At 42.6% G+C, this 23,894-nt stretch overlaps 1 protein-coding gene across 3 annotated transcripts in view; it reads right to left on the minus strand.

Annotated features, from left to right (window-relative positions):
* The window catches only part of LOC124045378 (sushi-repeat-containing protein SRPX-like), a 38,050-nt gene that overhangs the window by 7,080 nt on the left and 7,076 nt on the right, over positions 1-23,894 (minus strand). For 2 of the 3 annotated variants that reach the window (XM_046364690.1, XM_046364677.1), the window contains exons 2-5: positions 15,029-15,085; positions 13,444-13,638; positions 9,122-9,298; positions 5,330-5,456 (exon numbers count right to left, since the gene is read on the minus strand). In XM_046364690.1, the coding sequence (XP_046220646.1) occupies positions 5,330-5,456; positions 9,122-9,298; positions 13,444-13,555 (416 nt within the window). In that variant the 5' untranslated portion in view covers positions 13,556-13,638; positions 15,029-15,085. The remainder of the gene's footprint in view (positions 1-5,329; positions 5,457-9,121; positions 9,299-13,443; positions 13,639-15,028; positions 15,086-23,894) is intronic. The other variant, XM_046364684.1, reaches the window with a different exon arrangement.

The raw sequence follows: 23,894 nt of genomic DNA on the forward strand, positions 1-23,894 counted from the left end.
TGTACCTAAACATAAACATCAATGACTTTCTTAAAATCAATACAAAAGTATATTTTTTAAAACCTGCATATTTAGTTAAAAATAATCATTTTAGCAGGCAATATTAACTAGGGAAATTGTGTCACTTCTCTTGCGTTCAGTGTAAGCAGAGTCAGGATATATGCAGCAGTTTGGGCCGCCTGGCTCGTTGCGAACTGTGTGAAGACCATTTCTTCCTAACAAAGACCATAATTAATTTGCCAAAATTTTACATAATTATGACATAACATTGAAGGTTGTACAATGTAACAGCAATATTTAGATTTAGGATTAAAAGGGATAAAATACAAAACGGTTCCGTATTTCACTGATAAACGTTTTGTTTTCGAAATGATCGTTTCTGGATCTGACCATATTAATGACCTAAGGCTCATATTTCTGTGTGTTTATTATATTATAATTCACTTCTTGGATATAGGGGGCGCTATTTTAATTTTTGGATGAAAAATATATTTTGTCACAAAAAAATGCTCGACTATGCATGTAATTGACAGCTTTGGTAAGAAAACACTCTGACGTTTCCAAAACTGCTAAGATATTGTCTGTGAGTGCCAAAGAACCGATGTTACAGAAAAAAAAACAGATAAAATTCCAATCAGGAAGTGACACATTTTTTGAAACTGCTTCATGCCAATGACTTCTTATATGGCTGTGAAGGAGCTAGGAGTCAGCTCCACGTTTTCCCCAAGGTGTCTGCAGCATTGTGACGTATTTGTAGGCATATCATTGGAAGATTGACCATAAGAGACTACATCTACCAGGTGGTCGCTTGGTATCCTCCGTCGCAATTATTGCGTAATCTCTAGCATTTTTCCGTTTGCTTCTGATGAGAAGCCAACTGCCACCACTGATTTATTATCGAATAGATATGTGAAAAACACCTTGAGGATTGATTCTAAACAATGTTTGCCATATTTCTGTGAATATTATGGAGCTAATTTGGAAAAAAGTTTGCCGTTGTAAGTGACTGCATTTTCCGGTCTTTTTCTTAGCCAAACGTGATGAACAAAACGGAGCTATTTCGTCTACACAAATAATATTTTTGGAAAAAAATGAACATTTGCTATCTAACTAAGAGTCTCGTCATTGAAAACATCTGAAGTTCTTCAAAGGTAAATTATTTTATTTGAATGCTTTTCTTGTATTTGTGAAAATGTTGCCTGCTGAATGCTAAGCTTAATGCTATGCTACGCTATCAATACTCTTACACAAATGCTTGTGTAGCTTTGGTTGAAAAGCATATTTTGAAAATCTGAGATGACAGTGTTGTTAACAAAAGGCTAAGCTTGTGTTTGAATATATTTATTTCATTTCATTTGCGATTTACATGAATAGGAAACGTTCCATTATGGTAATGAGCTTGAGGCTATGATTACGCTCCCGGATACGGGATTTCTCGACGCTAGAGGTTAAGTCTATGATTTGATGGAGCAGTCTGACTGAGCGGTGGTAGGCAGCAGAAGGCTCGTAAGCATTCATTCAAACAGCACTTTCCTGCGTTTGCCAGCAGCTCTTCACAAAGCTTGAAGCATAGCGCTGTTTATGACTTCAAGCCTATCAACTCCCGAGATTAGGCTGGCAATATTATAGTGCCTATAAGAACATCCGATAGTCAAAGGTATATGAAATACAAATGGTATAGAGAGAAATAGTCCTATAATTCCTATAATAACTACAACCTAAAACGTCTTAACTGGGAATATTGAAGACTCATGTTAAAATGAACCACCGGCTTTCGTATGTTCTCATGGTCTGAGCAAGGAACTTAAACTTTAGCTTTTTTACATGGCATGTAACGTGCGTTGCTTGAAGGAGACCAGGGCACAGTGTAATTTGTGGTCATCATATTTATTTCAATGAGAGCCAGCAACAAAATAACAAAGTGAAACCAAAACGAACGTACCGTTCCGTAGGCTAGAAGAGCTGTACAAAAACAAGATCCCACAACATAGGTGGGAAAAAGTCTACCTAAGTATGATTCCCAATCAGAGACAATGACAATGACCTCACCCTGACCTCACCAAGTAGAGAAATAAAACGTCTCTAAGGTCAGCTACTGGACACGGTCGCTGGAGGCTTCGTGCCATGGATCATCGCTGGAGGCTTCGTGCCATGGATCATCACTGGAGGCTTCGTGCCATGGATCATCACTGGATGCTTCGTGCCATGGATCATCACTGGAGGCTTCGTGCCATGGATCATCACTGGAGGCTTCGTGCCATGGATCATCACTGGAGGCTTCGGGCCATGGCTCATCGCTGGAGGCTTCCTACATGGAGCCGGAACATGTCTTACCGGACTGAGGAGACGCACTGGAAGCCTGGTGCGTGGAGCAGGCACCTGGATACACTGGGCCGTAGAGGCGCACTGGAGGTCTCAAGCGTAGAGCCGGCACAACCCGTCCTGGCTGGATGGTTACTTTCGCCCAGCAAATGCGGGGCGCTAGCACAGGACGCACTGGGCTGTGCAGACGCACCGGAGACACGGTGAGCAGAGCCAGCGCAGGATATCCTGGGCCGAAGAGACGCACTGGAGGCCAAGAGCGCTGAGCCGGCACCATCTGTCCTGGCTGGATAACCACTCTAGCCCGTCCAATGCGGAGAGCTGGAATGTAGCGCACCGGGCTGTGAACGCGCACTGGAGACATGTTGCGCATCACGGCATAGCACGGCGCCCGATCGGTCACACGCTCCCCACGGAAAGCACGGGGAGTTGGCTCAGGTCTAAATCCTGACACCGCCAATCTCCCCGTGGTGTCAGGGGATTGACACCACGGGGATTGACTTCCCCGTGGAAGCCCGAGCTGCCACTCGGGCTTCCGTGCTAGCCATGACCTCTTGTATAGTTGCCGTTCCTCTAATTCCTCGTATCCTCGCCGTCCAACTCTAGCTGCTTCTATCTCCTCCCTTGGACGGTGATACTCTCCAGCCTGCGCACAGGGACCCTTGCCTTCCAGTATCTCTTCCCATGTCCACTCCTTCAGAAAACGCTGCTGGGTCTTTTTGTGATGGGATCTTCTGTAACGTGCATTGTTTGAAGGAGCGTAATTTGTGGTCATCACATTTATTTAAATGAGAACCAGCAACAAAATAACAAAGTGAAACCAAAACGAACGCACCATTCCGTAGGCTGTACAAAAACAGGATCCCACAACATAGGTGGGAAAAAGGCTACCTAAGTATGATTCCCAATCAGAGACAATGATAGACAGCTGTCTCTGATTGGGAGCCACACTCGGCCAAACACAAAGAAATCCAAAACATAGAATGCCCACCCCACATCACACCCTGACCTCACCAAATAGAGAAATAAAACGTCTCTCTAAAGTCAGGGCGTGACATGGCACATACTTTCTTCTCCAACACTGTGTTTTTGCATTATTTAAACCAAATTGAACATGTTTCATTATTTAATTGAGACTAAATTTATTTTATTTATGTATTATATTAGGTTAAAATTAAAAATGTATTCATTCAGTATTGTTGTAATTGTCATTATATATATATATATATATATACACTGCTCAAAAAATAAAGGGAACACTTTTAAACAACACAATGTAACTCCAAGTCAATCATACTTCTGTGAAATCAAACTGTCCACTTAGGAAGCAACACTGATTGACAATACATTTCACATGCTGTTGTGCAAATGGAATAGACATCAGGTGGAAATTATAGGCAATTAGCAAGACATCCCCCAATAAAGTAGTGGTTCTGCAGGTGGTGACCACAGACCACTTCTCAGTTCCTATGCTTCCTGGCTGATGTTTTGGTCACTTTTGAATGCTGGCGGTGCTTTCACTCTAGTGGTAGCATGAGACGGAATCTACAACCCACCAAGTGGGTCAGGTAGTGCAGCTCATCCAGGATGGCACATCAATGCGAGCTGTGGCAAGAAGGTTTGCTGTGTCTGTCAGTGTAGTGTCCAGAGCATGGAGGCGCTACCAGGAGACAGGCCAGTACATCAGGAGACGTGGAGGAGGCCGTAGGAGGGCAACAACCCAGCAGCAGGACCGCTACCTCCACCTTTGTGCAAGGAGGAGCAGGAGGACCACTGAAACAGCCCTGCAAAATGATCTCCAGCAGGCCACAAATGTGCATGTGTCTGCTCAAACGGTCAGAAACAGACTCCATAAGGGTGGTATGAGGGCCCGACATCCACAGGTGGGGGTTGTGCTTACAGCCCAACGCCGTGCAGGATGTTTGGCATTTGCCAGAGAACACCAAGATTGGCAAATTCGTGCTCTTCACAGATGAAAGCAGGTTCACACTGAGCACATGTGACAGACGTGACAGAGTCTGAAGATGCCGTGGAGAACGTTCTGCTGCCTGCAACATCCTCCAGCATGACCGGTTTGGCAGTGGGTCAGTCATGGTGTGGGGTGGCATTTCTTTGGTGGGCCGCACAGCCCTTCATGTGCTCGCCAGGGGTAGCCTGACTGCCATTAGGTACCGAGATGAGATCCTCAGACCCCTTGTGAGACCATATGCTGGTGCGGTTGGCCCTGGGTTCCTCCTAATGCAAAACAATGCTAGACCTCATGTGGCTGGAGTGTGTCAGCAGTTCCTGGAAGAGGAAGGCATTGATGCTATGGACTGGCCCGCCCGTTCCCCAGACCTGAATCCAATTGAGCACATCTGGGACATCATGTCTCGCTCCATCCAGCAACGCCACGTTGCACCACAGACTGTCCAGGAGTTGGCGGATGCTTTAGTCCAGGTCTGGGAGGAGATCCCTCAGGAGACCATCCGACACCTCATCAGGAGCATGCCCAGGCGTTGTAGGGAGGTCATACAGGCACGTGGAGGCCACACACACTACTGAGCCTCATTTAGACTTGTTTTAAGGACATTACATCAAAGTTGGATCAGCCTGCAGTGTGGTTTTCCACTTTAATTTTGAGTGTGACTCCAAATCCAGACCTCCATGGGTTGATAAATTTGATTTCCATTGATAATTTTTGTGTGATTTTGTTGTGAGCACATTCAACTATGTAAAGAAAAAAATATTTAATAAGAATATTTAATTCATTCAGATCTAGGATGTGTTATTTTAGTGTTCCCTTATTTTTTTTAGCAGTGTATGTAAAAACAATATATATATATATTTTTTTGTAAATCGTCCGATTAATCGGTATCGGCATTTTTGGTCCTCCAATAATCGGTATCGGTGTTGAAAAATCGGTCGACCTCTAATACACGGTATACAGCCCAAGCCTAACTACCACTACAGGTTATAAATGAAGGTTCAGTGGAGTTAGGGGTTAAGGATCAGGGGTCAGACTGACTCAGTGAGGATGCCATCGGCCGTGTCCTTGCCCTCGGGTGTGTCCCAGGTCACCCTGGCAGTGAGCTTGCCAGGCTCTGCCGTCTTGTCCTTCAGGTTAGGACACTTTATTACTGGGGCATCCACATCTACCAGAGAAGGAGAGAGGAGATGGGGTAAAGAGGTTAAAAGGTCAGCAGATGTGGAGGGAAGAGAAACAGGAAAAATGTGCTTTTCCCTGTTCTGTTCTGTCATGTTATGTCCTGTCTGTGTAATTGGGGTGATTTTAGACTAGAGAAGCTGCTGTGATGAGTGCTGTTTCACAGAGTCGTGGCTGAAAGACTACATTGATAACATACAGCTGGCTGGGTTTTTCATGCATCGGCAAGATAGAAGAGCTGCCTTTGGTAAGACAAGTGGTGGCGGTCTGTCTCTTTGTCAATAACAGCTGGTGCACAAAATCTAATATTAATGAAGTCTCAAGGTTTTGCTCACCCGAGGTAGAGTATCTCACGATAACACGTAGACAACACTATTTACCAAGAGAGTTTATCTATATTTTTTGTAGCTGCCTATTTACCAACCACAAATCGATGCTGGCACTAAGACCGCACTCAACGACCCGTATAAGTGTAACAGTATAATTTTAAACCGTCCCCTCGCCCATACCCGGCGCGAACCAGGGACCCTCTGCACACATCGACAACAGTCACCCTCGAAGCATCGTTACCCATCGCTCCACAAAAGCCGCGGCCCTTGCAGAGCAAGGGGAACTACTACTTCAAGGTCTCAGAGCAAGTGACGTAACCGATTGAAACGCTATTTAGCGCGCACCGCTAACTAAGCTAGCCGTTTCACATCCGTTACATAAGGCCATATTAAACAAGAAAATGCTCATCCAGAGGCGGCACTCTCAGTGGCCCGGGAACTTTAATGTAGGGAAACTTAAATCCGTTTTACCCCATTTCTACCAGCATGTTACATGTGAAACCAGAGGGAATAAACTCTAGACCACCTTTACTCCACACAGAGATATGCATACAAAGCTCACCCTCCATTTGGAAAATCTGACCATATCTCTATCCTCCTGATTCCGGCTTACAAATCAAATATAATTGTATTTGTCACATGCGCCAAATACAACAGGTGTAGTAGACCTTACAGTTAAATGATAACTTACAAGCTGTTAACCAACAATGCAGTTAAGAAAAAGAAGTCTTAAGTAAAAAATTCAAACAGCAATTCATTATAGAGCAGCATTAAAATAACAGTAGCGAGACTATATACATACGGGGGGTATCGGTACAGAGTCAATGTGCGGGGGCACCGGTTAGTCAAGGTCATTGAGCAGGTTGGGAGCTTCAAGTTCCTTGGTGTCCACATCACCAACGAATTCTCATGGTCCAAACACACCATGACAGTCGTGAAGAGGGCACGAAAATGCCTATTCCCTCTCAGGAGACTGAAAATATTTGTCATGAGTCCTCAGATCCTCAAAAGTTATACAGCTGCACCATTGAGAGCATCCTGACTGGTTGCATTGCCGGCCTGGTATGGCAACTGCTCGGCCTCCGACCGCAAGGCACTACAGAGGGTAGTGTGTACGGCCCAGTACACCAGTGGGGCCAAGCTTCCTACCATCCAGGACCTCTATACTGGATGGCAGGAAGCCTAGTGGTTGGGGCGGCAGGTAGCCTAGTGGTTAGAGCATTGGGCCAGTAAACGTAAGGTTGCTAGATCGAATAAGAACAAGGTAAAAATATGTCGTTCTGCCTATGAACAAGGCAGTTACACCGCTGTTCCTAGGCTGTCATTGTAAATAAGAATTTGTTCTTAACTGACTTGCCTAGTTAAATAAAGGTTAAATAAAAATAAAACAAAAAATATACCAGTAAGAGGAAGGCCCTAAAAATTGCCAAAGACTCCAGCCACCCTAGTAATAGACTTTTCTCTCTGCTACCGCAGTACCAGAGCGCCAAGTCTAGGTCCAAAAGGCTTCTTAACAGCTTCTACCCCCAAGCCATAAGACTGCTGAACAACTAAGCAAATGGCTACCTGGACTATTTGCATTGACCCCCCCCATTTTTAAGCTGCTGCTACTCTGTTTATTATCTATGCATGGTCACTTTACCTCTAGCTACATGTACAGACGTGGCCAAAAGTTGAGAATGACACTAATATTCATTTCCACAAAGTTTACTGCTTCAGTGTCTTTAGATATTTTTGTAAGATGTTACTATGGAATACTGACGTATAATTCCAAGCATTTCATAAGTGTCAAAGGCTTTTATTGACAATTACATGAAGTTGATGCAAAGAGTCAATATTTGCAGTGTTGACCCTTCTTTTTCAAGACCTCTGCAATCCGCAGAGGCATGCTGTCAATTAATTTCTGGGCCACATCCTGACTGATGGCAGCCCATTTTTGCATAATCAATGCTTGGAGTTTGTCAGAATTTGTAGGTTTTTGTTTGTCCACCCGCCTCTTGAAGATTGACCACAAGTTCTCAATGGGATTACGGTCTGGGGAGTTTCCTGGCATGACACAGGACTGATGGTAGCGCTCACCTTGTCTTCTCCAGACAACCTTTTTTGCCGGATGCCCCAAACAATCAGAAAGAGGATCCATCAGAGAAAATGACTTTACCCCAGTCCTCAGCAGTCCAATCCCTGTACCTTTTGCAGAATATCAGTCTGTCCCTGATGTTTTTCCTGGAGAGAAGTGGCTTCTTTGCTGTCCTTCTTGACACCAGGCCATCCTCCAAAAGACTTCGCCTCACTGTACGTGCAGATGAACTCACACCTGCCTGCTGCCATTCCTGAGCAAGCTCTGTGCTAGTGGTGCCCCGATCCCGCAGCTGAATCAACTTTAGGAGACGGTCCTGGTGCTTGCTGGACTTTCTTGATGCCCTGAAGCCTTCTTCACAACTATTGAACCGCTCTCCTCGAAGTTGTTGATGATCCGATAAATGGTTGATTATGGTGCAATCTTACTGGCAGCAATATCCTTGCCTGTGAAGCTCTTTTTGTGCAAAGCACTGATGATGGCATGTGTTTCCTTGCAGGTAACCATGGTTGACAGAGGAAGAACAATGATTCCAAGCACCACCCTCCTTTTGAAGCTTCCAGTCTGTTATTCGAACTCAATCAGCATGACAGAGTGATCTCCAGCCTTGTCAACACTCACACCTGTGTTAACGAGAGAATCACTGACATAATGTCAGCTGGTCCTTTTGTGGCAGGGCTGAAATGCAGTGGAAATGTTTTTTTGTGGATTCAGTTCATTTGCATGGCAAAGAGGGACTTTGCAATGAATTGCAATTAATCTGATCACTCTTCATAACATTCTGGAGTATATGCAAATTGCCATCACACAAACTGAAGCAGCAGACTTTGTAAAAATTAATATTTGTGTCATTCTCTAAACTTTTGGCCACGACTGTACATATTACGTCAATTACCTCGACTAACCAGTGGCCCCACACATGGACCGGTACCCCCTGTATATAGCCTTGTTACAGTTATTTTATTGTTGCTCTTTCATTATTTGTTATTTTTCTATTTTCTTATTTTTTACTTTGTATTTATTTATTGTTTACTTCAGTTTAATTAGTAAATATTTTCTAAACATTAAAAAAAACTGCATTGTTGGTTAAGGGCTTGTAAGCATTTCACTGTTGAAAAAAATTGATTTGATTTGATTTGGCAGCTACAGACAAACACCACACACACAAACGCCATACACATACTGTACATCGGTAAATGCACACACGAACGCACGTACACACATCCACACAAGCACTCTCTGACTCACCTATGCAGGCGCTCTCCCCTGAGGTCCAGGTCTTGTGGTACTGGCAGGTGACAGTCTTGGACCCCTTCAGAGTGTATCCAAGGGAGCAGAAGAACTCACAGCGGGAGTTAAAGTAGGATCCATCTGAACACTTATAGCCACCATTAGCAGGCATCTGTAGCTTAGGACACCGGATCTCTGACAGGGAAACACAAATCAAGTCCAAAAATGTATTTTCACAAAGAGGGTGTATGATTAGCAGGTAGCTGATAAATCTGACAATGATTCTATTGGTTGTGTGTATCTTCAGTGGTTACATACAGTACCAGTCAAAAGTTTGGACACACCTACTATTTTATGGGTTTTTCTTTATTTGTACTACATTTCTACATTGTAGAATAACAGTGAAGACATCATAACTATAAAATAACACATATGGAATCATGTAGTAACCAAAAAAGTGTTAAACAAAATCAAAAATATATTTTATACTTGAGATTCTTCAAAGTAGCCACTCTTTGCCTTGATGACAACTTTGCACACTCTTGGCATTCTCTCAACCAGCTTCATGAGGTAGTCACCTGGAATTAATTTAAATTAACAGGTGTGCCTTGTTAAAAGTCAATTTGTGTAAGACTAAGTCCATATTATGGCAAGAACAGCTCAAATAAGCAAGGATCACAACCTCTTTTTCAACCTTCGCAACTAGATTGCCGGGCAGGGTGGGTGTGAGGCCAGAGACAGCAGGGGTTCAAACCGTAGAACCCAGTTCTTACATTTGAATATAAAAATGGATTTGATCAAACAAAGCTATGCTACCTTTTATCTCTGGGACCCTCAGGATGACAAATCAGAGCAAGATTACTGAATGTAATTACATTATTTACCTTCTGAGGTGAATGTATCAAATCAGTTGCCATGATAAAAGCATGTTGTTGTTTTGCACTCTCCTCAGACAATAACGTGGTCTTTTTTCGCTGTAATAGCTACTGTAAATTGGACAGTGCAGTTAGATTAACAAGAAGTTAAGCTTTCTGCCCATATAAGACATGTCTAATGCCCTGGAAAGTTGGCTGCTATTTACACTGTCATTCTAGTCACATTAGCGCATGTTAACAACAACCGTTCCAGTTTAGGGACACAAACTCTAAACAAAAACTGTTCAGAGGAGACTGCGTGAATCAGGTCCTCGTGGTCAAATTGCTGCAAAGAATCCATTACTAAAGGACACCAATAATAAGAAGAGACTTGCTTGGGCCAAGAAACACGAGCAATGGACATTAGACTGGTGGAAATCTGTCCTTTGGTGTGATGAGTCCAAATTTGAGATTTTTGGTTCCCACTACCGTGTCTTTGTGAGACGCAGAGTATGTGAACGCTAGGATCTCTGCATGTGTGGTTCCCACCGTGTAGCATGGAGGAGGTGTGAAATTGTGGGTGTGTTTCACTGGTGACACTGTCTGTGATTTATTTAGAATTCAAAGTTGGCTGCTATTTACACTGTCATTCTAGTCACATTAGCGCATGTTAACAACAACCGTTCCAGTTTAGGGACACCGATCTTAAGACATGAAGGTCAGTCAATACTGAACACATCAAGAACTTTGAAAGTTTCTTCAAATGCAGTCGCTAAAACCATCAAGCGCTATGATGAAACTGGCTCTCATGAGGACCGCCACAGGAAAGGAAGACCCAGAGTTACCTCTGCTGCAGTGGATAAGTTCATTAAAGTTACCAGCCTCAGAAATTGCAGCCCAAATAAATGCTTCACAGAGTTCAAGTAACAGACATCTCAACATCAACTGTTCAGGCCTTCAAGGTTGAATTGAATTGCAAGAAACCACTACTAAAGGACGGCAATAAAAAGAAGAGACTTGCTTGGGCCAAGAAACACAAGCAATTGACATTAAACCTGTGGGAATCTGTCATTTGGTCTGATGAATCCAAATTTGAGTGCCATGTCTTTGTGAGATGCAGAGTAGGTGAACGCCTGTGTGGTTCCCACCGTGAAACATGGAGGAGAAGGTGGGATGTTGTGGGAATGCTTTGCTGATGATGCGGTCGGTGATTTATTTAGATTTCAAGGCACAATGAACCAGCATGGCTACCACAGCACTCTGCAGCAATACGCCATCCCATCTGGTTTGCACTTAGTGGGACTATCATTTGTTTTTCAACAGGACAATGGCCCAAAAACACATCTCCAGGCTGTGGAAGGGCTATTTAACCAAAAAGGAGAGTGATGGAGTGCTGCATCAGATGACCTGGCCTCCACAATCACCCGACCTCAACCCAATTGAGATGGTTTGGGATTTTTAAAAATGTTATTTCACCTTTATTTAACCAGGTAGGCCAGTTGAGAACAAGTTCTCATTTACAACTGCGACCTGGCCAAGACAAAGCAGTGCGACAAAAACAACAACAGAGTTACACATAAACAAACATACAGTCAATAACACAATATATATATATATATATATATATATATATATATATATATATATATATATATATATATACAGTGTGTGCAAATGTAGTAAGATTAGGGAGGTAAGGCAATAAATAGGCCATAGTGGCGAAATAATTACAATTTAGCATAAACACTGGAGTGATAGATGTGAAGATGATGATGTGCAAGTAGATGCTGGTGTGCAAAAGAGCAAAAATAAATAACAATATGGGGATGAGGTAGTTGGGTGGGCTATTTACAGATGGGCTGTGTGTAGGTGCGCTGCTCAGACAAGCGGATGCTTAAAGTTAGTGAGGGAGATGTAAGTCTCCAGCTTCAGTGATTTTTGCAATTTGTTCCAGTCATTGGCAGCAGAGAACTGGAAGGAAAGGTGGCCAAATGAGGAGTTGGCTTTGGGGATGACCAGTGAAATATACCTGCTGGAGCGAGAGCTACAGGTGGGTGTTGCAATGGTGAACAGTGAGCTGAGAAAAGACAGGGCTTTACATAGCAAAGACTTATAGATGACAAGGAGCCAGTGGGTTTGGCGACAAACATGAAGCGAGGGACAGTCAACGAGAGCATAGAGGTCGCAGTGGTGGGTGGTATATGGGGCTTTGGTGACAATTTTTTTATTTAACTAGGCAAGTCAGTTAAGAACAAATTCTTATTTTCAATGACGGCCTAGGAACAGTGGGTTAACTGCCAGTTCAGGGGCAGAACGACAGATTTGTACCTTGTCAGCTTGGGGGTTTGAACTTGCAACCTTCCGGTTACTAGTCCAACGCTCTAACCACTAGGCTACCCTGCCACAAAACGGATGGCACTGTGATAGACTACATCTAATTTGCTGAGTAGAGTGTTGGAGGCTATTTTGTAAATGACATCGTCATAGTCAAGGATTGGTAGGATAGTCAGTTTATGAGGGTATGTTTGACAGCATGAGTGAAGGAGGCTCGAAATCAGATTGCATAGCGGAGAAGGTACGGTGGGATTCAAAACGGTTGGTGATCTGTTTGTTAACTTGGCTTTCGAAGACTTTAGCAAGGCAGGGCAGGATGGATATAGGTCTATAAGAGTTTGGGTCTAGAGTGTCTCCCCCTTTAAAGAAGGGAAGAAAGGTTGAACAAGCTAGTAAAAGGGATTGCAACAATTGCCGCAGAAAGAGAGGGTCCAGAAAGAGAGGGTCCAGATTGTCTATCCCAGTTTATTTGTAGGGGTCCAGATTTTGCAGCTTTTTCAGAACATCAGCTATCTGGATTTGGGTGAAGGAGAGGTGGGTGGGGGGCTTGGGCAAGTTTCTGCAGGGGGTGCAGAGCTGTTGGCCGGGGTAGGTGTAGACAGGTGGAAAGCATGACTAGCCGTAGAAAAATGCTTATTGAAATTCTCGATTATCGTGGATTTATCGGTGGTGACAGTGTTTTCTAGCCTCGGTGCAGTGGGCAGTTGGGAGGAGGTGATCTTATTCTGCATGGACTTTACAGTGTCTCAAAACTGAGGAGTTGGGATGAGTTGGCCCGCAGAGTGAAGGAAAAGCAGCCAACAAGTGCTCAGCATCTGTGGGAACTCCTTCAAGACTGTTGGAAAAGCATTCCAGTTGAAGTTGGTTGACAGAATGCCAAGAGTGTGCAAAAGCTGTCATCAAAGCAAAGGGTGGCTACTTTGAAAAAATCTCAAATCTATTTAGATTTGTTAAACACTTGTTTGGTTACTACATGATTCCATGTGTGTTATTTCTACAATGTAAAAAATTTTAAAAATAAAGAAAAACCCTTGAATGAGTAGGTGTTTCCAAACTTTTGACTGGTACTGTATGTTTGGTGTAAAGGTGTCCAGTGATTTTGGGTCTCGCCAGTAGGCCAGGTGTGCGAGTTTGTGTGTGTGGTGGTCTCACCCCTGCAGGCGTAGTTTCCTGACCAGTGTTTGCTGGCCATACACACCACCTCTGGGTGTCCCTGCTGCATCTCGTAACCCCTCTTACAGCGGATCTTACAGCGCGATCCCATCACGTTCTTATAATACTGCCCCCCAGGACTCCGACAACTCACGTCGCCATGCTTCACCTTGATGGGCGCGCACCAAGGGGTCCCTAAAAATGGGGTTGAGGGGGGAATAAGAGGGAGAGTTATAGCATTCACATAAAAGATTGAAATAAATGTCCTTCTGGTTCAGATGCTGGACAGACATCTTCCTATACAGTATAGAGATAGACATTATCTGTTTGTGCCGCAATGTAAATTAACTATTGGGGGCCGGGGGGTATTTACCAGTGTGTTGGACATCATTGTGTTCTCACCTTACTGCTAAAATGAAGAGAGGCTATGAGTGTAAGTCAGGCAGTGAGTTTCCCATAGCAACATACATAATCCATACTGATTTACCACAGGACAGTGTTTACAGCAGACTAAAGAGATGAAATCTGGAGTGCTAGTGTAAACCCATCCATCATCTTATCACAGGTAGACAGAATGATACAATGGCTTTGTCACTCACCATAATCCATACTGACAATAAGAAGTACTTGACAACAAGAAGTACTTGCTTGAGTAAAGAAAAGATAGAGGTTGAGAGTAAGGGAAATAGATTGAGTGTGTGTGTGGGTGTCTGTCTGTCTTTGATCACTTTGATCCAGTGGATTTAAACGGGATCGCTCAATCATACTGTTGATTAGAGCTACTAAACCCCATCAATTGAACTATTAATAAATATAACCTTCAGAATGGAGGCTGAAGTGGATGATGATCTAGAGCTGATTTACAGCATGAGGGATAAAGATTTGTCAGAAGAACACTCAAGTTGCCTACAACTTTCCTCGACCAGTTGGATGGCTCTATCCATCCCTCAAAAGCTTACCTAAAGATTCCTTTTGGGAATGCCAAGTTTGAGGGGCCAGTAGGTTTGTATTCCAGGGAAATAAAATATGCAGTCTTTTCCCACTGGCTCAGAACACACACACTTTCTTGTAAGCACGCACGCACACACACACACTCTCAAACATACACCAGCTGGACAGGAGCTGGACAGTTTGTGTTTGTGTGTGTTGGCTGTAACTCCAGTCTCCACTGTCATTGAGTAAAAGAACACAATACTATATTTGAGTCTCTACAGAAGAGAAATAGTCCAGGAGTTTGGTTTGGCCCAGAGGGTAAAATTCTGTCTAACTGACCTCAAAGAAAAGTTGAAAGTTAGTTTGACATAATTGTGTCAGTTTGTAAAACATGGGATGAAGCATATCGCTATCTTGTGGAGAAGAAAATAACATAGTTATGTATATCACATTGAAGTGAAAGACACGCAGCTAACTTTGATTGGCTTTTTAAATAAAATAAATGTTTTCAATGTTGATAAAAAGTGAAGTCAATGCTTTGAGTTTAAAAGGCTCATTTCAACCCTAAACTTTCCTGCAAGTTGAAAGCGAGTGCCAGAGTGTGTAAAAAGCGTGCGTGCGTGTGGCAGCAGAGCTTGGTCAAAGCATTCACCTCCGTTTCTACGAGCATATGCATCTTCATCATCTCCATAGCCATAGTATCCCGACCCTGAGAAAGTAAGAGGGAGAAGAAAGCAGCTAGTGACCAAGGCAGGGAGAGAGCAAGGCTGCATTCAAGATAAGAGTAGGGCTGCATTGGTTTCTGTATAGCACTTTGTGACATCTGCTGATGTAAAAAGGGCTTTATAAATACATTTGATTGAAAGGGTTTATCAACGTTTCAAAACATGATGTGGGCCTAATCCTTCAACAAAAGATTTGGGTTGGACTTTACTGGTGTTTTGCAAGAGGTCATTATTAAATCAAGATTATCACTGTTGGAAAACGTTGCTAAACTATTCCTCCAAAGAGGAATGAGAGAAATCTCTTTAACACGTGCAGAGAAGCAGAACCTCAAGGGATCCTTTCTCCCCAGCTGGTTTGGCACAATGAATCACTTTTACTGCAACCTTGTTCTAAAACCAGTGGTGCAATGGCAACCTCACACTGGGGTTACATTCAGTAAGTATGAAACTGAAGGAAACGTTTTGAAACGGAGGAGGAACTACCTAAACCTTTTCTCCATTCCAAAATGTTTTTTCATGTTTGTTCTTGCTGAAATGTGACTCAGGGTCTTGTTGTGAGGTCACCAACATACTTACTGTGATATGTGACTAGTGCTCCAATATTGGTTTCCTCTCCTTCTTGGTCACTATGAGAGTAGAGGTCGACCGATTATGATTTTTCAACGCCGATACAGATTATTGGATGACCACAAAAAGCCGATACCGTTTAAATCGGACTATTTTTTATTTATTTATTTGACAATTACATGACAATACTGAATGAACACTTATTTTAACTTAATATAATACATCAATAAAAATCCATTTAGCCTCAAATAAATAATGAAACATGTTCAATTTGGTTTAAATAAGGCAAAAACAAAGTGTTGGAGAAGAAAGTAAAAGTGCAATATGTGCCATGTAAAAAAGCTAATCTTTAAGTTCCTTGCTCAGAACCAGAGAACATATGAAAGCTGGTGGTTCCTTTTTATACTTCTTATGGCTGCAGGGGCAGTATTGAGTAGCTTGGATGAATAAGGTGTCCATAGGTGCCCAGAGTAAATGGCCTGCTCCTCAGTCCCAGTTGCCAATATATGCATATTATTAGTACATGTGGATAGAAAACACTCTGAAGTTTCTAAAACTGTTTGAGTGGTGTCTGTGAGTATAACAGAACTCATATTGCAGGCAAAAACCTGAGAATATATCCAAACAGGAAGTGGGAAATCTGAGGTTTGTAGTTTTTGAACAGTCCTATCGAATACACAGTGGGATATGGTTCATGTTGCACTTCCTAGGGATGACTAGATGTCAACCGTCTTTAGAAGCTTGAATGAGGCTTCCACTGTGACGTGGGGCTGGATGAGAGCTCTTTGAGTCAGTGGTCTGGCAGAGAGCCAGGTCCTGGTCAGCGCATTTCACATGAGAGCGACCTGAGTTCCATGGCTTTTCTACAGGCAATGGAATTCTCTGGTTGGAACGTTATTGAAGATTTATGATAAAAACATCCTAATGATAGATTCTATACTTAGATTGAAATGTTTCTATGACCTGTAATATAACTTTTTGAACTTTTCGTCCGACGTTTGGCTTGACCTACACGAGCGTTTGGATTTGAGTACTAAACGCCCTAACAAAAGTAGATACTTGGACATAAATAATGGACATTATCGAACAAATCAAACATGAATTGTGGAACTAGGATTCCTGGGAGTACATTCTGATGAACATCATCAAAGGTAAGGGAATATTTATAATGTAATTTCTGATTTCTGTTGACTCCAACATGGCAGATAAAAAATAATAATTTCTGAGCGCCGTTCTCAGAGTATTGCATGGTTTGCTCTGTCCGTAAAGCTTTTTTGAAATCTGACACAGCGGTTGCATTAACTTCTTATGGCTGGGGGGCAGTATTGAGTAGCTTGGATGAATAAGTTGCCCAAAGTAAACGGCCTGCTCCTCAGTCTCAGTTGCTAATATATGCATATTATTATTAGTATTGGATAGAAAACACTCTAAAGTTTCTAAAACTGTTTGAAAGATGTCTGTGAGTATAACAGAACTCATATGGCAGGCAAAATCCTGAGGAGAAATCAAAACAGGAAGTGAGAAATCTGAGCTTTGTATGTATTCACCAGCGTCACTGTCACGCCTTGGTTATTGTATTTTGTGTTTTTGGTATATGTTTGGGTAGGCCAGGGTGTGACATGGGTTTATATGTTGGGTTTCGTATTGGGGTTTGTATTAATTGGGATTGTGTATGATTAGGGGTGTGTCTAGTTAGGCTTGGCTGCCTGAGGCGATTCTCAATTGGAGTCAGGTGATTCTCGTTGTCTCGGATTGGGAACCGTATTTAGGTAGCCTGAGTTCGCTTTGTATTTTGTGGGTGTTTGTTCCTGTCTCTGTGTAGTGTTCACCAGATAGGCTGTAATAGGTTTCATGTTCCGTTTGTTGTTTTTGTATTTATTCAGTTATTTCATGTACCGCGATTAACTTCATTAAAGTCATGAGTAACCTACACGCTGCATTTCGGTCTAACTCTCTTCATTCAACAGACAAACGACGTTACAGTCACCAATGAAATCCCCTTGAGATATTAATGATGTTGCACTGCCTAGGGGTTCCAGATGTTATTCTAGATGTCAACCATCAATATAAATTTGAATGAGACTTCTACGGTGTTGTGGGAGTGAATGAGAGCAGAATCTATCAGATGTCTGGCAGTCAGCCATTTTCTGATCACGCTTATTCCTCATGGTATTCACTTGCGTTCCATTGCTCATGAAGACATGAAGGAATGCTCCGGTTGGAACTTTATTGAAGCTATATGTTAAAAACGTCCTAAAGATTGATTCTGTACTTAGTTTTAAATGTTTTTTCGACCTGTAATATAACTTTTTGAAGTTTTTGTCCGATGTAATGCTGACCAGAATGAGCGTTTGGATATGTATACCAAACACGCTAACAAAAGAAGGTATTTGGAGATAAATAACAGACATTATCAAACAAAACAAACATTTATTGTGGACCTGAGATTCCTGGAGTGCTTTCTGATGTAGATCATCAAAGGTAAGGGAATATTTATCATATAATTTCTTGTTTATATTGACGCCATCATTGCGGCTTTTGTGACGTTTACTTTTGAGCGCCGTTGCAGATTATTGCATGGGTTTCTTTTTCCGTAAAAAAATGTTGAAATCTGACACAGCGGTTGCATTAAGGAGAGGTATATCTATAATTCCATGTGTATAACTTGTATTATCATCTACATTTATTATGAGTATTTCTGTTGAATGATGTGGGTATGCAAAATCACTGGATGTTTTTGGAACTAGTGAATGTAATGCGCCAATGTAAACTCATATTTTGATAAATATGAACTTTATCAAACAAAACATACATGTATTGTGTAACATGAAGTCCTATGAGTGTCATTTTATGAAGATGATTAAAGTGATTAATCTCTATTTGTGGTTCTTGTGACTGGCTGGAAAATCTTTTGCTGGAAAAATGGCTGTGTTTTTCTGTGGCTATGAGGTGACCTAACATTATCATTTGTGGTGCTTTTGCTGTAAAGCATATTTGAAATCGGACACTGTGGTGTGATTAACAACAAGATTACCTTTAAAATGGTATAAGATACATGCATGTTTGAGGAATTGTAATTATGAGATTTCTGTTGTTTTGAATTTGGCGCCCTGCACTTTCACTGGCTGTTGTCATGTCGATCCCGTTAACGGGATTGCAGCCCTAAGAAGATTTAACATGAGACTTCAATATTCCAAGGTAAGAGGTTTTAGGTTGTAGTTAATATTATATATATTATATTATTATTAGACTATCTCTCTCTATACCATTTGTATTCCATATACCTTTGACTATTGGATGTTCTTATAGGCACTTTAGTATTGCCAGTGTAACAGTATAGCTTCCGTCCCTCTCCTCGCTCCTACCTGGGCTCGAACCAGGAACACATCGACAACAGCCACCATTTGAAGCAGCATTTCACATTGCTGCACAAAATCCGCGTCCCTTGCGGAACAAGGGGAACAACTACTCCAAGTCTCACAGCGAGTGACGTTTGAAACGCTATTAGCGCGCACACTGCTAACTAGCTAGCCATTTCACATCGGTTACACCAGCCTAATCTCGGGAGTTGATAAACTTGAAGTCATAAACAGCGCAATGCTTGAAGCATTACTAAGGGCTGCTGGCAAAATCACGAAAGTGCTGTTTGAATGAATGCTTACGAGCCTGCTGCTGCCTACCATTGCTCAGTCAGACTTCTCTATCAAATATCAAATCATAGACTTAATTATCATAGCCTTTGGTCATTAATATGGTCGAATCCGGAAACTATCATTTCGAAAACAAAACATTTATTATTATCACATATACCCTGACTCTGCGTGCAATGAACGCAAGAAAAGTGACACAATTTCACCTGGTTAATATTGCCTGCTAACCTGGATTTCTTTTAGCTAAATATGCAGGTTTAAAAATAGATACTTCTGTGTATTGATTTTAAGAAAGGCATTGATGTTTATGGTTAGGTACACGTTGGAGCAACGGCAGTCCTTTTCCCGCACCGCATCGTTTATATACAACGCAGGACACGCTACATAAACTAGTAATATCATCAACCATGTGTAGTTAACTAGTGATTATGATTGATTGATTGTTTTTTATAAGATAAGTTTAATGCTAGCTAGCAACTTACCTTAGCTTCTTACTGCATTCGCGTAACATGCAGGCTCCTCGTGGAGTGCAATGTAAAGCAGGTGGTTAGAGCGTTGGACTAGTTAACTGTAAGGTTGCAAGATTGAATCCCCGAACTGACAAGGTAAAAATCTGTCGTTTTGCCCCTGAACAAGGCAGTTAACCTACCGTTCCTAGGCCGTCATTGAAAATAAGAATGTGTTCTTAACTGACTTTCCTAGTTAAAAAGGTGTACAAAAAATAATAATAATTCAGCCAAATCGGGGGGCCAAAAATAACGATTTCGATTGTTATGAAAACTTGAAATCGGCCCTAATTAATCGGCCATTCCGATTAATCGGTCGACCTCTATGTGAGAGAGCTAGAAAAAGAATGGCCCTTCCAATAGAAATCTGGCTTATTGCTTTCATCTGTCAAGATATTTGATATCAGTTGTCAAAAGGAAAGCAGATATGAGTATTGGGACGTTGCTTGTCTGGCAGACAATGCTTCGCTGTCACAGCAAAATTACTGCTTCAAAATGATACATAACCTTTCAATTCACAATGCAAGATAAAGGAGTGACATTAGGGAGAGAGAAAAAGGTGAGGATTATAGTGAAGGGAGCGGGAGAGAGAATGGGTGAGGGAAGGAAAGGGGTGTAAATGGGAGAGAGGAGTGAGAAGCGAGCTCAGATACGCCTAATCACTACCAGAGGAGGATGTTGTGGACTCCAACCCAGTGTGAATGTGTTCTCTGTTCAGGATCCATGAGGGACAAAACAGACAGAGAAGTCTTTCACTCCTGCTACAGCTACACGCTCCCAGCCCGGCAGGCGTACATACACGTCAGCCAAATGCCTAACGTGCACTGCGGTTTTAGCAGTCAGATCACACTGCTACTGAGCACATCCGTATACAGACCCTGAATCTGATTTGGCTGACTGAGGGGAAAAGTCACGGGCACACAGCCAAGGAAGTCTATCAGAGGGAAACAGACATATCTGGGAAACTAATCACAGGTGTGTGCTGCTGCTTCAGATCAGTTCTATAACAAGCTTGCAGTCAATTCACTGCCTACAGTGAGGTTATATATGACTATCCTTACAGAGTACGACCGCTATATGGCCCAACACCAGAGTGCACATGGAGAACTTACCACACATCTCTACTGGGCTTTGTTATGGAGCCATAATAGACAACAGACAACAGAGTAAATCTAACACACACACACACGTAGGCCTTCCTTTCCCTCTCTATCGAGACTGTTCTAGAGATTACTATCCTGCTACAACAACTAAAGTTCTGCTCTGATTTTTTGGTTTTGTTATTCTGTAATAAATGGAATCCTAGGGGGCTCTACTGACATACACCATACCAGCAGAGAGCCTCATAGCCTATAGCAGGGGATATTTCCCAGAGGCAGAGCTAGTCCATCTTCTCCACATGCACATCCTTAGAGACAAAGGCAGCCAGTTAGACTGACACTCACATCCCATCCAGCAATCTGCAGCAGAGGGCATAACACATTATTATAGACGTGTCTCTCTCCTTTCCTAAGGGATCTTAGAGGGATCTTAGAATACCGCAGTACTGTTCCTTTTCCACTCAAAGCGGGTCTCCAGAACAGCCAGGAATAAAATAACACTATGATTAACTTGAAACGATCTCATCCACATCATCAAATTGAGCCAGCCTTGAATAAAAGCTGATATGCTGAGAAGTTGACACTCAACTTGGCAGTATAAAGTTATTTCTTATTTGCTTAATATCAGTGTGTGAATGAAGGCCAGATCCAGAGTTTTCAATAACAAAGAAAGAGAAAGCCTATAAGTTGTCATTCATCCACATAAACATGGTCCCGGTCCCAACAGTCTTTCTGTCAGTGCACTGAGGTTTGGAATCAGACAGAATCCCTAACAGTCTCTCTCTTCTTTTCTCTTCTCTCTCACTGTGAAAATGACTCCTCAGAGGGTGGGAAGACGTCAGAGAGAACACGGTGTTGATAAAACAGAGAGAGCGACAGAGCGAGAGAGGCTCTCCTGCCAAGCTCAATGAGAACAACAGGGCCAGAGGGAACACAAACTGAGGTTCCAGTCAGCTTTATTCAGCTGAGCTGTGCGTAATAGGAATTGATGACAGGGTTAATGTAGAAACATGCCAGGAGGAGAACTGAACAGGCAGTACAGGCATCTGTTATTTCATCTGGGCATTAGAAACACATAGACTAAAGACAGTGAAGTGATTTGACCATATTTTTCGCACTGCCTCTGTGCACAACTTCCCTTTAATAGATCTCTTCCTCAACCAACCACTTAAACTTGTGTTCTCTCCAACATCACATGCTCACGACACCTTAACGCATCAATCCCTGACTCGCTTACCGTCATGCTCTCTTTCTCTCTCACCATGGAAAATGAGAAGAAACATTATTACTGCTATTCCAGTGGTATTAGTAAGCTGGCAGGCTTAGAGAATTCCCTGGGTTACATCACTCTGTGCTAAGACGGCATGTTTGAGCTTTCTGACAATTAACTATACATACAAGGTCACTCACCACCTAGACCAACAGCACAACAGTCCATTTGTAAAATATGAATGATTCATAGAGTCATTATGACTGGGTTTCACTGTAAGTAGAAATGCATGCTGAGCGAGCTATAAAGGAGAAAGCGTCGCTGAGTGTGTACTTGTGTCTGTGTGAGTGTCTGCTTGTGCTGACAGAGAAAATAGTAATGAGACGGGACAAAGGAGACAGTGGCAACCATCTTGTTTTTTGAGACAGCAGCCGAGACAGAAACATACAGAGTTCCGGAGAGAACCAACCATCAATCCCTTCCCTTGCCAGTTACCACCCATCTTCATATGCCCTGGAGGTAGCATCAACACTCCGCCTGTCTCTCAGTAGACACCTCAATGCACGTAAAGTAACAACACTCAGCCTGTCTCTCAGTAGACACCTCAATGCACGTAAAGTAACAACACTCAGCCTGTCTCTCAGTAGACACCTCAATGCACGTAAAGTAACAACACTCAGCCTGTCTCTCAGTAGACACCTCAATGCATTCTATAACACCAAAGCAAAGAAAGGTTACTAAGGCTACTTAAAACCCAAACCATCCATCCTTCTCAACCCCCTTTAAAACACACACACACACATAAATTACGCCACATAAAGTCTAACTAACAACCCCCAAATAAATACAAAGACCCCATGTTAAATCAACCCCCATAAACACACACACACACACACACACACACACACACACACACACACACACACACACACACACACACACACACACACACACACACAGTGACCTCCAGCTATAAGCATCAGTTTGACAAGCTGTGTTTACCCTGTCAGTGTAAATCTAACTCCAGTAGCGTATGCACATGTTTCAGCCTGTTTCTCAGACAGAAGTGGTAAGCCGCGCCGCCACTGGACAAGACACATACATCTCCAAATCAACACCCTCACACACCCCAAGCACACACACCCACACAATCTCTCTCTCTGACACACATTACATCTCTAACCTTGATACAGACATACACATGCACTCCATGATAAACGCACACGTATACACACAGGCATCCAAACTATTATACAGTCCCATCTCGTCTTGAACTTATTTCAGCTTGTCATTACTCTTCAGTGAATGTTCCTCTGCAGGATACTGTCCCTGCCCTGTTGGCACCCAGCCATCTGGAAAACTCTCTCAGTGCATGTGTGTGTGTGTAAGTGCTTGCATATATGTGTGTGTGACTTTGTGTGAAATTATTGTGTAACCAAGCTAAGATGAGAGAACACCACATGGAATCAAATCAATCGACCAGCAAAAAATAAAACAACTATACTGGTCTCTCTATCCCATCATGGTGTCTGTCTACCTTTAAATCAATGGTATGGCCTGTTGACGGTTCCTTTCAACTGGTACAGTCCTCCTGTCACCCTCCAAAGAGACCTTACAATCTTATTAAACAAAACCACCCAGCACTGGACAGACACTAACTCCACAGATCTGCGGGTCTAGGAAAGCTAGGAAATGGGAGGAGGCAGTCCGAGCAAATGTGCAGTTAATCCGAACACAGGCGCCCTTGTGTGGCTTGTGGC

The sequence above is a fragment of the Oncorhynchus gorbuscha genome, linkage group LG01 (assembly GCF_021184085.1).
Source record: "Oncorhynchus gorbuscha isolate QuinsamMale2020 ecotype Even-year linkage group LG01, OgorEven_v1.0, whole genome shotgun sequence".
In the NCBI taxonomy this organism is placed as follows: domain Eukaryota; kingdom Metazoa; phylum Chordata; class Actinopteri; order Salmoniformes; family Salmonidae; genus Oncorhynchus; species Oncorhynchus gorbuscha.